This window comes from Phoca vitulina, unplaced genomic scaffold (assembly GCF_004348235.1).
Source record: "Phoca vitulina isolate PV1807 unplaced genomic scaffold, GSC_HSeal_1.0 scaffold60, whole genome shotgun sequence".
Classification (NCBI taxonomy): domain Eukaryota; kingdom Metazoa; phylum Chordata; class Mammalia; order Carnivora; family Phocidae; genus Phoca; species Phoca vitulina.
The window spans coordinates 1,502,754-1,519,103 of record NW_022589763.1 but is presented as its reverse complement, the minus strand read 5'-3'; the positions used below and the strand labels follow the sequence as shown (position 1 = coordinate 1,519,103).

The following is a 16,350-nucleotide window of genomic DNA, read 5'->3' as shown; positions in this document are numbered from 1 at the left end:
GGATCTCCATCCTGCCTCGGTCTCCATCCTGCCTAGATCTCCATCCCACCTGGATCTCCATCCCCTCCTGGATCTCCATCCTCCCTGGATCTCCATCCCCTCCTGGATCTCCATCCCCCTTGGATCTCCATCCCCCCTGGATCTCCATCCCCCCTGGATCTCCATCCCCCCCTGGATCTCCATCCCCCTTGGGTCTCCATCTCCCCTGGGTCTCCATCCCCCCCCTGGATTTCCATCCTGCCTATATCTCCATCCCACCTGTATCTCTATTCCCTCCTGTATTTCCATCCCTCCTGGGTCTCCATCCCCCCCCCGCCTCCCTCCCCCCTGGACCTCCATCCCCCTTGGGTCTCCATCCCCCCTGGGTCTCCATTCCGCCAACCCAGCCAGAATCGGGTTTCTCTGAAATTCTATCACAATGGCGGAGCATTGCAGAAATATAAAACAGGACGGAGATACGCATAATACTAAATGACAGAAATGACAACTGACAGGATTCATACAGGGAACTTATAAATTATAGGAATACATAGTAGAAATAAATTATAGATGTATATCCAGAATAAATTGTGTATATTTACATATATATAGAAGTCTATATAGAATATGGGATAAATTATAGATATATATTTATAATAACATATATATTTACATATAGAGAATATAAAATTCTATATAGAATATGGAATAAATTATAGATATTTAGAATGAATTATATACATTTACATATATACAGAATATAAAATTCTATGTAAATATGGAATAAATTATATACATATATTTAGAATAAATTCTATATATTTAAATATATAGAATATAAAATTGTACATAGAATATGGAATGAATTATAGACATGTATTTGCAATAAATTATATATATTTACATATATAGAATATGGAATAAATTATAATGTAAATTTAGAATAAATTACATATATAATAATGTTATATAATGTTATAATAATAAATGGTAGAAATAGCAAATTATATAACTTATACACAGACTTTATAAATTCTATAGATAAATTATATTAAAAGTAGAAGTAATTTATAGAAATAAAATTACAATAGGAACAAAATATACTGATGATGAATTATTGTAACTGTAAATTATGTAGCTTATAATTATACACAGAACTTATAAATTATATAAATACATATATGATAAAACAGAACAAGTTATAGAAAGAAAATCAGAATAGAAATGAAATGTAATTAAAAGAGATTATAGAAATTACAAATTATGAAATGTATAATTTATACACATATAAACTTATAGACCCTATAAACGAGACAGAAATAAGTCACAGGACGAAAATATGATTATTTGTAATAAAGTACAGACGTTTGTTACACATACTTACACATTATAATTTATGCAAAGCTTATAAACCATATAAACATATGAATAGAGTAGAATTACAGAAATACAACGAGAATAAAAACCAACGACACGCATTCCCAATAAATTATACAAACTGCAAACCTTATAATTTGTTCACATGGTCTGTAAGTCGCCGAGACAAATACACACATAAATAAAATAAATTAGGGAGAGACGAGAGGAGAAATACCAAGGAGGCAGTGAGCGGACTGCTCACATTTCCAGATACTTTTTCGTAGGAGCAACGGGATAAGAAAGGTCGGCAAGACCTCTGGGGTGACTCGCTTCAGAAATACCTCTGTGCTCTTTGCAGACGCCTCACTGAACGTTCTGCCTTACAGATTTCGAGATTTATCTATTTTAGAGACAGAGAGAGAGAGCACGAGCGGGAGGGGCAGAGGGAGAGGGAGAGAGGATCTCAAGCAGACGTGGGACTCGATCCCACGACCCTCAGATCACAACCTGAGCCGAAACCAGGAGTCTGCTGCTAAACCGGCTTTGCCACCCCGGCGCCCCTGCATCCCTCAGGTTTTTTTGAGTCCTCAAGCCTCCGGGAGTGTGCTGGTCCCGGGTCCAGCTTCCCAAAGACACCGGACGTCATGACAACGCATGAAGGGTTGTGCACAAAAATGCACTCGGCGGCTCAGTGACAGACGCGCTAGGAGGACCAAGGTGGAGCCAAGCTGGAGAGCTGCACGCACGTGTCCGTAAACACACGGCACGGCGGTCGCCCAGCCCCGGGGACACCTTCTTGGTTACACAGAGGAGCCAAGCTCAGGGCCACGGCGGTCTTGGGCGTCGTGACCACCCCGACGGCTCACGTCAACTCTGTTCCATGCTTCAATCCCACGCGGCTTGTCGACCTGACCCAGATTCCGCGTGTGCCTGCAGGTGAAAAGCAGCCGGTCCGGTTCATCCTCCCCGGGACGAAGGTGCTTCGGGGCTTGGATGGGCTGGGTCCTTTCATGCTAAGTTTACAATGTGGTGGAGGAGGAGGGGAAAGGTCTTTCTCGCCGTCACGCTGGGGACAGCCCTGGTAGGTATGCCAAGTCGTGCACAAACCCTGGGAATCTGGTGAGGCCGTGGGCGGGGTGTTGGGGACCATCACGGTCCCCTGGGGTCCCTGTGCCAACGCATTCCTGAGAGACCGGGTTGGCATCCATGCACCTGCCTTTCTATTACCCTCTGGCCGGGACCCTCGGCTGTCAGCCCATTGCTGCAGGGGCTCCTTCCAGGCCCCCCGGGGACATGCAGTCTCTCCCCTATAGGAAGCCAAAGCAATGCTCCTCAAAGGGCGAGCTCCAAAACCAGACCAGAAGCTCCCACTCCAAACCCAGCTGCAGGGGGCTGCTCCCAGGCCCCCGGGGGCATCCAGTCTCTCCCCTACAGGAAGCCAAGGCATTGTTCTCCAAGGCATGAGCTCCAAAACCAGACTAGAAGCCCCTACTTAACCCCAGCTGCAGGGGGCTGCTCCCAGACCCCCGGGGGCATCCAGTCTCTCCCCTACAGGAAGCCAAGGCATTGTTCTCCAAGGCATGAGCTCCAAAACCAGACTAGAAGCCCCCACTCCAACCCCAGCTGCAGAGGGCTGCTCCCAGGCCCCCAGGGGCATCCAGTCTCTCCCCTACGGGAAGCCAAAGCATTGTTCCCCAAGGCATGAGCTCCAAACCAGACCAGAAGCCCCCACTCCAACCCTAGCCACCTCCCCATCTGTGTTCCCTTCACACCGGTCCCCTCCCTGCCCACCTGGGCTGGCCCCAAATGACCCATTAGACTGTCCCAAACTCTGTCAGCTCATGGAGCCCTTTGTGGCTCTGGAAACTGGCCCAAGGTTGCCAAACAGACTCAACCGTTCTGTTTATTAATTATAGTCAATTCTCATGCGTCATGGAAGTTACGTTCTATAAACTGTCGGGAATGCTGAATGCACAAATACTCCGTCTTCGCTCCTAGGGATGGATGGCGTTAGGATCCCACAGCTTTGAGTCAGGTGTTTGCCAGAGACTCAAAGCATGACCTTGTTTCCTGCATGTTTCTGCTTAAACAGAACTTACTGGATCTGTGTTGTTTATTCGTCAGCATTGCCAAGCACAGGACACAAAAATGCAAAAGATGTGCCCCTGCACAGAGCATGAAAAGGACACTTGTTGACAACCTGGAGCCTGGACGGTGACTCAGATACCCTCACTTCTGCGCCCGTCCCTGAACACGGGCGGTGTTCATCTGGGAGTTCCAAATAGCACGTGGGCAAATGCACAAACGGGGGATCCGTGAATATGAAGGATTCACTGTACTTCAGTGCAAACAACATACCCCCAGGAGTTCCTGCAGTGTCTGGCACGGGGCTGTGTGCTCCTCAAAACTTTAAATCTTACCGCCCCCCAACAAACCCGGACAGCACCTTGTGAGTCTGGAGTGAGAACCACACGCTTAGGGCACCTACAGCTTTCCTTCGGATCCTCTCCTTGCCCATACCAGGAGAACTCCTATTCATACCTCAAAGCCCCAAGAAAATGCTGCCTCCTCTGGGAAGCCCTCTGTCATTCCTCCTGAGCACGCTGAAGCATTTCCTCACCAGCGTTTGCAGAGATTGCTTCTCCCCACCCAGCCGTGGGTGATTTCATAAGTCCTGATGCTCAGCTCATGCTCCCGGCAAATTAAATCAGAAATTTTGTGGGCTGGGATTCAGGCACCAGTGTCTGAAAGGCTTACCGACGTGACACCAATGTGTGGTCAGCATTGCAGGCTTTTGATCCCCTGATCCAGGCTCTGGCAACAACCTCTGCCCTCCAACCCGCTCCCCATGCTCTTTACCTCTCTTGCAGGTAAGTGTGAACACGTACCTGTCTGCTCAAAACCCTCCAGGTGAGTTTCAAACCCATATCCTGGCAACCGGGGCCGCTCATCACATACCCCCTGCAAGTAGGTCTACAGCTAGAAATAAACTACATTCTTTCAGCATTAATCACTGCTTCTGCCTTCTCTTCTCATCCTCCAGACAACCTACCTGCAACTTCCCCCACAGGCCCACGATCTCACACACCTAGGTTTGCTTTTTGCAAGCCACACCCCCAGCCTGAAAAGCCCTCTCCCCGCTTCGTCAGGCTTCCACTGCTATGAAGGTCTGTCTATTCGTGGAAACTCGGTGCCCACGGAGGTTCCCACCTGCAAGAAGCCTTCTCTGACCCTCTGGAAGAGAGTGGTCCCTGCTCCCCTTCATGACACTGCACCAGAAGGGACACCTCGCTTGTCACTGTCCAGGCAGAGAAGAGAGGATGGGGGCCATGTATTTCTTCTCTGGACCCCCAGCACACAGCAGAGAGAGAATACAGATACCACTGGGAATTCCATCTATGTTGGCTGAAAGCATGCATGAGAGCCAGTGGCTGGGAGTGTGGGTACGTGCACAGATGGACGGGTGGGTGGGTATGTGGGAGATGGAGGAGTGGATGGATGGACAGATAGTAGACAGATACATAAAGCTAGATAAAAGAAAAAATTGGTGTTAGTTATAAATAAATGATGGAGGATAGGTAAAGCATGGGTGGATGGATAAACTAATGGATGGACAGGTAGACGGGTGGGTGGGTGGATGGAGGGATGGATGGACAGGCAGATGACTGGACAGATATGGGTGCATATATGTATGTATGGATGGATAGGTATATGAGTGGATGGATGGATGGATGGATGGATGGGTGGATGGGTGGGTGGATGGATGGATGGATGGATGGGCAGGCAGACGACTGGACAGATACATGGGTGCATGTATGGATGGATGGATGGATAGGTAGATGAGTGGGTGGATGGATGGATGGATGGATGGATAGGTAGATGGGTGGGTAGGTGGATGAATGGGTGGACAGCTGGACAGATGGATGGGTGGATGGACGGATGGGTAGATGGGTGGATAGGCAGGTGGGTAAATGAACAACTGGACAGTGGGATAGATGGACAGGTAGATGGGTGGATGAATGGATGTGCAGATGAAGGAACTGACGGATGGATAGGTAGATGGATGGGTAGGGTGGATGGATGGATGGATGGACGGATGGATGGATAGGTGGACGGATGGATGGATGGATAGGTGGATGGATGCACGCATAGAGGGATGGATGGTGGGTGGATGGACAGATGGATGGGTGGACAGAACATGGAATCCATGAGGAGTTGAAGAGGTCTGAGTGACCGGTCTTGGATAAGTTCCCTATCGGACTCAGAGGAGTTCTCTTCCATGTGGAGTTAAGTTTCATTAAATATAGGATTATCTCCTGTATTTCCCTGTCAAGCCACATTACTGAGGCAACTCCCTCTGTGGTCTACACAGCAACACCTGGAGAGCTCGCTGCAGTTGCCAGGCCTCCGTGGCCCCGTGGCCCCGAGGCCACAGGTCTTGCCATCCAACATAAATCCGATGACACAGGTAGGCCTGGGCAAGAGTGATTTCTCCAAGCTTCCGGGGGACTCTGCTCTGGGGCCAGGCCCAAGAACCTCAGATCTGGGCCTCCACTGGCCACTGAGGGTTCCTGAGCAGGTGTGCAATTGCAACCATCGCTCAAGCATCAGGACAGAGAGCAGAGGAGGGAGGCAGGCGGGAGGATGAACAGCCCTGAGCCTGGGATCTTCTCCACCCGAACACTAAATAATTGATTTAATATAACCAGCTTCCTCTGCAAGGTTATGTTTTATTTTGTGCATTAAAACATGAAGTAATCTGAGAAGGAGTCCCCACTGCCCTCCTAAAAGTGCCTGAAAAGTCCAGGGAAGAAAGTAGTTAAGGGTTTTTCCATTCATGTGAGAAAAGTGTCAGGGGTAGGGGTACAAGTCTCCCCCCACCCCCCAAAAAAAAAGAAAAAAAAAAAGGCAGGAATAGAGAAAGGAGCATGAATCAAGGAAGATCCAGAAGATGAAATGAACAGGATTTGGTAATAGATGGAATATGGGAGGAAGGAGCTGCCAGGAGTGAAGGGTGGCTCTTGCGTCTGAGAGTCTGGGCAAATGGCCATATCACAAAAGATAGGAATGAAGGAGGAGATGTAAGTTGAGGAGAAAATAATGAGAAGTTCCAGATACAGAGCTTCAGAGACACTGGGGGTGCAACCAGATGGACCTGGTTTAGAAGCTGTTACCTGCATAAGCCTAACCTGGAGAGAGACTCAGGGCTGGTACCTCAGGGGAGGAAGCACTGGCATCCCAAGACGTGGACGGGGAAACTTCCTGTCCTGTAGCTGGACACAGGATGCCAGGCTAAGCCTCAACTTCCTCTCTGTCATCCCCACTCCCAGATCCCTTCCCCAACTCCATTCCAGCTTCCTCTTCTCCGAATGCCCGGATTCTGACCCATTCATCACCTGGTGATATGCTTGTGATTCACTGTGATGAGTCCAACTGCTTTCAGAGCAAGGAGACATGTACACCTCCACCTGGAGCCACTTGGGACAGCCTGGGGCGTCTCTCTCGGCTACACATCTATCACCCAGCTATCTGTCTGTCCATCCATTCTGTCTGTCTGCCTGTGTATGTATACATGTATCTATGTGTCTACCTATTTATCTATCATCCATCCATCCATCCATCCATCATATCTATCTTTCCATCTGTCTATCTATCTATCTATCCATCCATCTCTACATTATTCTATGCATCCATCCATCCATCATATCTATCTTTCCATCCATCCCCCCTTCCATCCATCATATCTATCTGTCAATCTATCTATCATCTATCTATCTATCCATCCATCCATATATCTGTCTATCCATTCTTTTATCTATGTATATTTCTATCACTATGTATTATCAATCCATCCATCCATCCATCCATCATGTCTACCTATCTATCATCCATCCATCTCTACATCATTCTATGTATCTATCCATCCATCCATCACATCTATTTATCCATCATCTCTACATCATTCTATGTAACCATCCACCCATCATATCTATCTTTCCATCCATCCACCCATCCATCTATCATATCTATCTGTCAATCTGTCTATCTATCTACCTACCTATCTATCCAACCTATCTATCATCTACCATCTTTCTATCATCTATCTACTATGCATCCATCATATCTATCACCCATCCATATATCTGTCTATCCATTCTTTTATCTATCACTATGTATTATCAGTCCATCCATCCATCCATCCATCCATCATGTCTATCTACCTATGTATCTACCATCCATCCATCTCTACATCATTTAATGTATCTATCCATCCATCCATCATATCTATCTATGTATCTATGTATCTATCTATCTATGTATCTATCTATCTATCTATCATCTATATCTATCTATCCATCCATCCATCATGTGTACTATATCTATCATTTATCATCTACGTATCAGTCATCAATCAGTCAATCCTGTATCTCACCCTTCGAGTGCTACCTCACTCCAGCCAGGCCACAAGTCCTTAAGCAAGTTCCCCAGCAGGAAGAGGCCGCAGCCTCATCTTTCACACAGCATCCAGCCCGGATCCGAGTGAGAGTCAGCTGTTCACAACCACCTCCTCCTCAGCGAGACCCCAGCACATCCTTCCTTTCCTGCCACACCGTGTTGGTCTGCCTCAGATAGCTGACCGTTCCCCTTACTGTCTCCCTTCATCCTGCTGGGGTATGTTGGGGTACACTCTGTGCCGAGCTTGAGGCAAACACCACAGTTTCCGTTCACACTGAGCACACAGCCCATGCCCTCTGCTAAGAGAAGACAGCTAACAGCCTCAGAAGGAAACCGGCAATAGATGGGTTCTTGCAGGATTTACAAAACTGACATGGTTCCAAGACCCTCTGCCCCCAAGACAACATCATCTATTTATACTTCGTCCATGTATAACACTGGTCCACGGTGCGCCCCAGTGAACGCATGCATCTTCCACGCTGCATCCCTTACGCTTAGCAATCAGACCAGCACACGGGGGCTGTGGCAAAGGCAGCGCTGAAGAAAAGCAGCCAGAAATCTCTGGCCACGCTGTGTCGGGATGAGTAATGCCTTCCAGAGCATCGGAACGCAGCTACTCTGCTACCCCAGCCCCCTTCTCCTGGAGGGCAGTTCATTTAAGGACTTACAATTACTACGTTTTTTCAGAAAGCACTCCCTTGGAGCAACTATGTACCTCTTTGCGAAGTTCCTGATACAATGCAATGTATCCGAAAACGAAGGGGACCTATCCAAAACTTCCAAAAGGAAGGGGACCTATCCAAATCTTCCAAAACAAAGGGGACCTACCTATCCAAATCTTCCAAAATGAAGGGGACCTATCCAAATCTTCCAAAACGAAGGGGACCTATCCAAATCTTCCAAGTGGAGAAATGAACGTGATTTGCAGGGGCTTTGGATCTGCAAGTATGTTGAAAGCCTTCTGCCTGCCGTCCAGGGCAATAAATCCGTTTTATGTCTTGGCCCAGGCCACCCAGACACGGAGAAACAGAACGAAAGCCTCACGGTTGCTCACTCCGCTGGGCTCCCGATGAGACACACGGCTGCTTTAGCCTCTAGTGAATTTTCTTCTTGTCAACAAAGCTGCCGCGTACGGAACTCTCGGCCATCAATGCCTCCCAAGCTACCGGTGGAGAAACACACTGGTTTGCGGGCTTGCGACCAACTCGGGGGTGGGGGGAAGAAAAAGGATGTATCTGGTTTCCTGTTTAGGGGGATTTTTAATAATACGGCTACCGAGCGAGAGTACACGGGGGATCGTGGCAACGTTGAGTCATTCCAAAACAAAGCTGAAACACACCCATGTGCCGTCTCCCCAAACTGGTCTAACAACCACACCAGCGAAGAACAAGAAACTCAAGAAAGGGAAGTGCTGTGTCTCTAGGCGTGTGGAAGATACTATGAATTCCCTAAATACAACTAGAACTTTGGTGAGTGACCACCTCTCACCCCCAGACGCTGGCACGCACAGGAAAGCGCGTCCATCTGGTGTTGGATGGTGAACCACCCAACGCGTCCAAGCAACATGGCAGCACCAAGATCACCGACAGTCCACACGGCTTTCTCTCCCACAGCGGGGCGGACATAACCGAATCCTCACAGCCGCTAACTGGGGTGGAAACGCCCTGTGGGTTACGTGGGTCCCTGCACTGTAAGGTTTCAGGGCGAATAGAAATGAAAAAGAAGAGTCCCCGTTGAAAATACAGGAGAAACATAAGGGAAGGCCTGCCCTTCCTTTCAGACATTCTCTGTCTTTGTCAAACATATGGAAACGTTTGCAATAGCTAAATACGCTGCTCACGTATATGACGGGGAATCTGCGCACAGCCACGTGCAAGCAGGAGGACTTGCTGTGTGCGTTCCCCACCCCAGCGGATCGCCCGCGATTGGGGTTTCATGCATACTCCATCCTAACCCTGCTTTCTGCCCCCTTCTACCTCTGTGGAAAAACCACCTTGGTTGGGAGAGGTCTCGTGTAATTACCACCCCCAACAACACCCTTCCTGTCCCCTTGCAGATTTCCCCGACAAATAACACCATCAGGAAAGGGTTGTCAAGTCTGGTTCCCACAAGTTCCGTGTGGATGACAATGTTTGCTGGAGGCAATTCTACTCATCCTCAAGGGTGTGTCCTTCTCAGAGGTTTAGAAAATGCACCTCTGTCTGGAGAAAGCATTTCCCAAAGCACTGTATCCCCCTTGCCCCTAAAAAGGACTTTTGGAGATCCCTCCCTAAACACATGCTCCGTCATCCATCACAAGAGTCGGCAAAGGACCAAAGGATGTCCCAGAGCAATCCCTGCTGATTCACGTGGGACAGACACCCAGACATTAAAACAAAGCACACGAGGACACATGGACATGTCTTGTGTCCCGTGTGTCTCTCCGACCCCCACAAAGGCTGGGCGTCCTACAGAAGAACACTCCTCCAGTCTCTGGGCATCTGAATGATCCCAGGTAGAGCCACAATGTTGACTAATTCTGTTTTTTTAAGAAGAGGTGTTCCAACTCACGTTGCCAAAAATCAAGACCTGATTTGAGATCAAGAGTGAGCTTCTTCACAAACGGAGCCACCCAGGCGCCCCCGGAATGCTGAGTAATTTCGAGCCTCCAAACACACATCCGTCTTAGAGCTCTACCCTGTCTGTAAGTCACAAGACACGTGGGATTGTTTTCCCCTTAAAAGAAGCCACCGTGCATTGGGAAATCTCAGGAGGTGGAAACACCATGATGACCACGTGTGTGCTACTCAGGGTCCCGTGGGGGAAGCCATCCCCCGAGAAAAAGGCCAGATTCCGTCCACGAAATCCTGCTGGGACCCCTTCATGTTGAATTGGTTATACTGCTCTATTAGCCACATTCTGCTCTAAATCAAAGCAGGCAGCCAAGACGTCATCCAGATGGAAGAAAAAAAAAATCTACAGAAGTCAATTTCCTATCTCGACATGAAAAGAATAAATAAAAAAAAAAAGCGTTAACCTCCTAAACTAAGAACAGAAAAAAGCGCCAACGCACACAGGTCAACAAGTGTAATTAAGTTTTATCAGAGCCCAAAGGGCAGGCGGTCAGAGTCCTCGGCAAACAGGCGGGACCACGAAAGCCATACCCACGAGGCGGAGACCAGAGCCTTCGTCAGGAAACTGGAGAAACCAAGCCCACATTTTGACATTTGGGGCTGCATGACTCTCTGGGGTGGGGCATCCTGTGCATGGTTGGGTGTTGAGCAGAGTCTTTGGTCTCCACCCACCACCTGCCCGGGCACCCTTTCCCCCAGGTGTCACACCTCAAAAAAAAATAAAACAAAAACAAAAAACAAAAAACGTCCCCAGGCATTTCCAAGGATCCCAGGGGTGGGGAAAACCCAGCTCCATGAAAGGTGAAATGCCTCTTTACGTCTCCTCCATCCCTCCCCCCATTCCCATGGGAATCTCAGGAGAAAGACAGGAACCGGGGGGCCCTGGATCCTGAGGACTTTGAAATCCACCCCCCGCCCCGCCCGTGCTAGTAAAAGCAAAGGTCTGTCCCCAGGCTCAATGGGCTTTTATAGCCATTGTGCAAATTACACCAAACACGTATTTCTATAGGAAAGTGTGTTCTGACCTTCACCAACTGGAAAGCACTTTCCTGATTAAGACAAACAAAAAACCTGCATTTGTATCTTTTGGAAGGGCTGGTTCCTGCCCCCAATCCCAGAAGGATCAGGTAGGGAGGTCTGTGTGTGGGGGGGTGGATGGGGGGGGGTTGTGTATCCTCAGAAAGATCAACAGGTACTAAAGCTCCATCCTTCCAACCTTTCTCTGCTGTTCTTGCGTGAGGCTGGCCTTCCCTCCCTGGAACCCCGCACACGGGAGGGGCTCAAGGCAAAGTGCGGAAACACACACCCAGAGGGATCAATGAAAACTCCTCTGAGCAGGTGTTACGCGAACAAACAGCTGGAAGACAACCATGGGGGGGGGGGGGGGGGGGGAACAAACCCATTGCTGTTGGACCAGACACAGCGGAAGGAAAAAAGGACATTTCTTCAGGAGGAAAGAGAGAAATTGGATAGCCATGCGAGGCCCTCCCCGGCGGGCTGTAAAATGTTCCAAGATGTTCCCCCCCAGACCAGGCTTAATCTCCCCTGAAGCCACCAGAGGGCACGGGGCCCATTTAAAAAGCACCCACATCACTTCACAAATGCTCCCCCAAAACAACCAGGGTGCCAAGAAGGCAGAAGTCAAGCCCCAGCACCCAGCGGGAGGTCCCCCAACAGAGGGGAAATTCCCAGCACCACGCAGGCCTTGGGTCATGATTCCTGGCTGCAAAAATGTGTCCACCTCGGAGCAGACGGGTCCGGAAACTACTCTGCCGTGCGCCCGGCTGTCCACTTAACAGTCTGGCCACCGTCCCCGGGTGGGTGGCTGCGGCCCAGGGAAATAACCGTTAGGTGGGGGAAAGCTTTCAAAATGCCACGCCCAGCAAAAATCCGAGCTTTCCTTTGGAAAGGACAGGGGGAGAAAGAGGATGGCAACTTCCCCTTTAAAAGGAGAGCGACAGGAAAACAGGCAACTGCCAGAACAGGCCTGGGCCGCGTGTGCGTAAAGTGGGGGGGAGAGGAGGTCCCCGGGCCTCCCGGTGTCCTGACACTTGTGTGTTTTCTGAAGCGTCCCCTGGAGCACCCCCGGCAGCGTGCGGAGGACACGTGTCCTTGCACGGCGCGCGCAGCGAGCGCCCCAATGCCCGAGGCGGCTGGGGCACACAGCGTTCCCGAGCGCGCCCGGCGCCCAAGTCGTTCTGAACTCCCCCACCCCCGGCTCCGCCCGCTTGCACGCTGCACGGCGAGTCCAAATTTAGGCCGGGGACGCAGGGCGTGGCTCCCCGCGCACGAACAAAGCCGGGGGCCCGGGACCGCTGCAGGGGTGCCCAGGGGCGCACACGCGGGCCGGGGGCACCGAAGGGCCACCGGCTCCCCGCCAAGTGTCTCCAACTACCGGAGTTTGTGAGTTTGAAAACACGCTGCATTTCGCCTCTGGAGTAAGTCCAAACCCGCCCCGGAAAAAAGTTGGAGCGCCCCGAGGCCGCCTCCTTGGGGCGTTGGCTACCCGCTGGCAGGGCGCGTTCCCGCGGCGGGGAGCAGGGCCCGGGGTCCCCGCTGCGTCCCCCTAGCCCCCCCCCGGCACGGGGCCCCCGCGGCCTTCCCTGGGGTCCCGGCGCGCGCGTCCCGGTGCGGGGCCCCCGGCGCGGCCCCCCCCCCGGGCCCCCCCCCCCCCCCCCCCCCCGAGGTCTCCCAAGTCGCTCACCGCAGGCGGGCAGCAGGGCGCTGAGCAGGCCGAGCAGCAGCAGCGCGAGGGCGGCCCCGCGAGCCATGGTGCGTCTCGCGCCCGCAGGGACTGGGCCGGGAGTGGGGCGCGCGGGTGGCGGCGGCGGCGGGGGCTGCTGTGCCCACGGGGCGGGGCCGGCGGAGGGGGAGCTGGGGGGGCGCCCTGTGGCCCCGCCCTGGCCTCCGCTCGCCCCGCCCGCAGCCCGGGACCAGCGGGGAGGGCGGGTTACTCAGAGCGGGGTGACCCCTCCCTATTCGGAAAGTGGGGGCCTCCTACTCGCCCCTAAGGACCCCAGGGAGGCCTGGAAGGAAGCAAGTAACCCCCACCTCCCTGCTCAGAAAGTGGGGGCCTCCTACTCGCCCCTAAGGACCCCAGGGAGGCCTGGAAGGAAGCAAGTAACCCCCACCTCCCTGCTCAGAAAGTGAGGGCCCCCTACCCGCCCCTAACGACCCGGAGGGTGGCCCCGAAGGGAGCAAGTGATCCCCTCCCTCTTCAGAAGGTGGGGGCCCCCCTTGTGTCTACAGCCCCTAACGGGATCCGCGTTCTTGGGGGCGAAACCTCCGGTGTAGCCCCCTCCCTGCTCCTAACTCCTAACGGGGACCGTGTGCCATCTCCAAGGGGGGCAAAGAGAAATGCTCTCTTTTCCCTGGAACCGCGGTTCCCTGTCCCGGGGGGGGGGGGGCGGGGCAGCCCCCAGTCCCATCCCAAAGTCCAGGCTGAACTGACAGGGCCTGGAGCAGGGATGGGGGCTTTGGGGGCGCACGGCAACCCCCTCCTCCCCAGCCTCAACAGGGACCTCCCTGGGAGGAGCTTCCGGAAGCCTCTCCCCACCGCAAGCTGGGGGGTGGGCGCGCAGAAGGGGAGAAGCAGGAAACCCCTCCCGTTCCCCTTGGGAGGCGGCTGCCGCCCTGGTGGGCCTCTGGCCCGGGTCCAAACCCCAGTCTTGGGGCTGGTCCCTGTCCCAGATTATCAGTATATTTTTTTTTATTATTGAAATGTTAGCTTAATATTCTCTCCGTGTTCCTTCACGGTACAGAACATCTCAGAACGGGGAAAAAATCCCTGAGTCAGATTCCTGCATTCCACCCTGCACACCCTACCCCCATACCCGCGAACTCCAACCCAGCGCACTCTCCTCACCCCTGCAAGAGTCAGGGCCCCTCCTCCCCGGGGCATCCGGTCACCTTACCTACCGCCACCTACCCGGCTCAGACAGACACAGGGCAGGTCAGACGCACTAGACTGCACCCCCGGGTCCCGCCTGGGGCAAGTGCAAGGACACTTAACTTAAAAAGGCATCCGTCTGACCATACACAGCTGGAGGCTTGGAGGTGTCCTGTTTTCTATCGGCCAGTGCAGCGTGTGGACCCTGGGCCTGGGCACACAGGAGGCTCTTCTTGGGCAGCAAAGGGATGCTGGAGCTGCTGCAGCCATTTTGGCACCTTGAGGTAGGTCAGCACCCTGAAAGAAACCACGCATGCTTTGAGCCAAAGTCAAAATGCAAAGACCCCTCCCCCGCCCAGGGAACCTTCCCGTTCAGCCCTGTCACCCCTTCAAAATAAAACCTAAACCTGGACAATCTTTAACCTTGGTCCCTTAGGCAGTACCACGGCTGAAACTGGCGCTGTCCACACCACCCTAAACGTTCCAGCACATTCTGCAGCCTGGGCTCGCCTTTTATCCCCGAGGGGCTAGGTCCTCATCATCAGCTATCATAAATATGCATAGTCACTTGCACTAAAAGCTAGGCTTTAACTTTTTTTTTTTTAATTTATGTTCATACCGACAGGCATCTTGGCTACTTCTCTTTCTAATTCATTAAGTTGACTTTGCCTTTTTTTTTTTTTTTTAAGGGCCACGTTCCTTGGCTCAAAATGAAAATATCCATCATCTTTTGCAGATGCTCTGAGAGCATCAGGAAGCTCTAAGCTCCAGAATAAAAATTAAATTAATTGAAGAAACCTCCTGAGTTGTATCCAAGCTCCACAGAAGAGATATCTGAAGGGCATACGTCAAGACCTAGAGAGGGAGGAGGGAGGAAGCTCCTTTTGGAACGGGCTTCTTGCTATGCATGCGTTATGCTGGTTCAAACCCAGGACAGGAGGGAGGTCTGGGCGGTTTTGACAGTCCCTGTAACACACACGCACACACACACATATGCACACGCACACACCTACAGACTGGCCCTTCTCCCACCTTTTACAGAGCATCCTTTGTGGACCACTGGGCTTTGTCTATTGACCTGGAAAATGGGTCTCAACGGGGACCCCAAGAACCCAATGGACAGAAAAAAGTAAACTTACAAAGCAGAACAGAAAAGACCGTATCCATGGAGGGCGTGAGGGTGGCAGACAACCTCGGCTGTCAGAAGAAAAGTTTGCAGAAAGGAAAACCTGTCTAGGGGGGAAATTCCAAGAGGCCTTTCCTGGTTGCAGGAAACTGGGGACCCGTCTCCATCTCCTTGGGAAAACTCTGTCCCCACTGCAACCCAACACTGAGGTCTCCTCTTTGTGGCCCTGGAGTCAAAAGACACAACCAAACCAAAGAACAGCAAAAAGAAGGGTTTTACTTGCAATTTCCCAAAGCAGTGTCTTCTCCGAACCAGAAAACGGGGAGAGTCTGAAGCTCGGGTGCTCGCATAATCACGACAGGGCTTGCGAGGTGGGGGACCCAGGGCAGAAGTCATCTTAAGGTGTCAGAGTCCAGGTCCTAGATGAGGGTCAGCAAGGCTCAGTATTATCAATACTCTGGCTCCGGCCAGTCTGCTGTTTGGGGAGCTCACAGGGGTTTAAAATCCCGCCAAAGGGACTCAGGAATGTGCACCAGGTCAATCTTGACTCTTCACACAGCGAGGGGAGTTGTACGCCTGGTTTCCTGTCTCCAATTCCATCGGGCTGGGTAGAGACTGTTTTTCCATTTTTTCGTTCCCCTAAAAAAAAAAAAAAATCATTAACTACTGAGCCTTGTGTATATTTTTGTCATGCTGACGTCCTAGGAAGTTCTGCAAGAAGTGTGCAGGGGTGGGTCGAGCCGATTGGCAATAGATCACAAAATGGTTGGGAGGGACCTAAAATGATGTGTCTTCTGGTTTTGTTTTTTTTTTTTTAAGATTTTATTTATTTATCTGACAGAGAGAGAGAGAGAGCACAACAAGGGGCAGAAGCAGAGGGAGAAGCAGAATCCCCACTGAGCAGGGAGCCCAATGTGGGACTTGATCCT

General features: G+C 51.4%; 1 protein-coding gene and 1 long non-coding RNA gene across 2 annotated transcripts in view; one reads left to right on the top strand and one right to left on the bottom strand.

Annotated features, from left to right (window-relative positions):
• The window catches only part of CD99 (CD99 molecule (Xg blood group)), a 33,748-nt gene extending 20,514 nt beyond the window's left edge, over positions 1 to 13,234 (bottom strand). The window contains exon 1 of the mRNA XM_032391182.1: positions 13,111 to 13,234. Within this exon, the coding sequence (XP_032247073.1) occupies positions 13,111 to 13,177 (67 nt within the window). The 5' untranslated portion in view covers positions 13,178 to 13,234. The remainder of the gene's footprint in view (positions 1 to 13,110) is intronic.
• LOC116623756 lies at positions 11,864 to 16,020 on the top strand. The gene is made up of 3 exons (XR_004297757.1): positions 11,864 to 12,844; positions 14,449 to 14,579; positions 14,985 to 16,020. It is a non-coding gene; the product is annotated as an uncharacterized LOC116623756 (long non-coding RNA).
• The last annotated feature ends 330 nt before the right edge of the window (positions 16,021 to 16,350 follow it).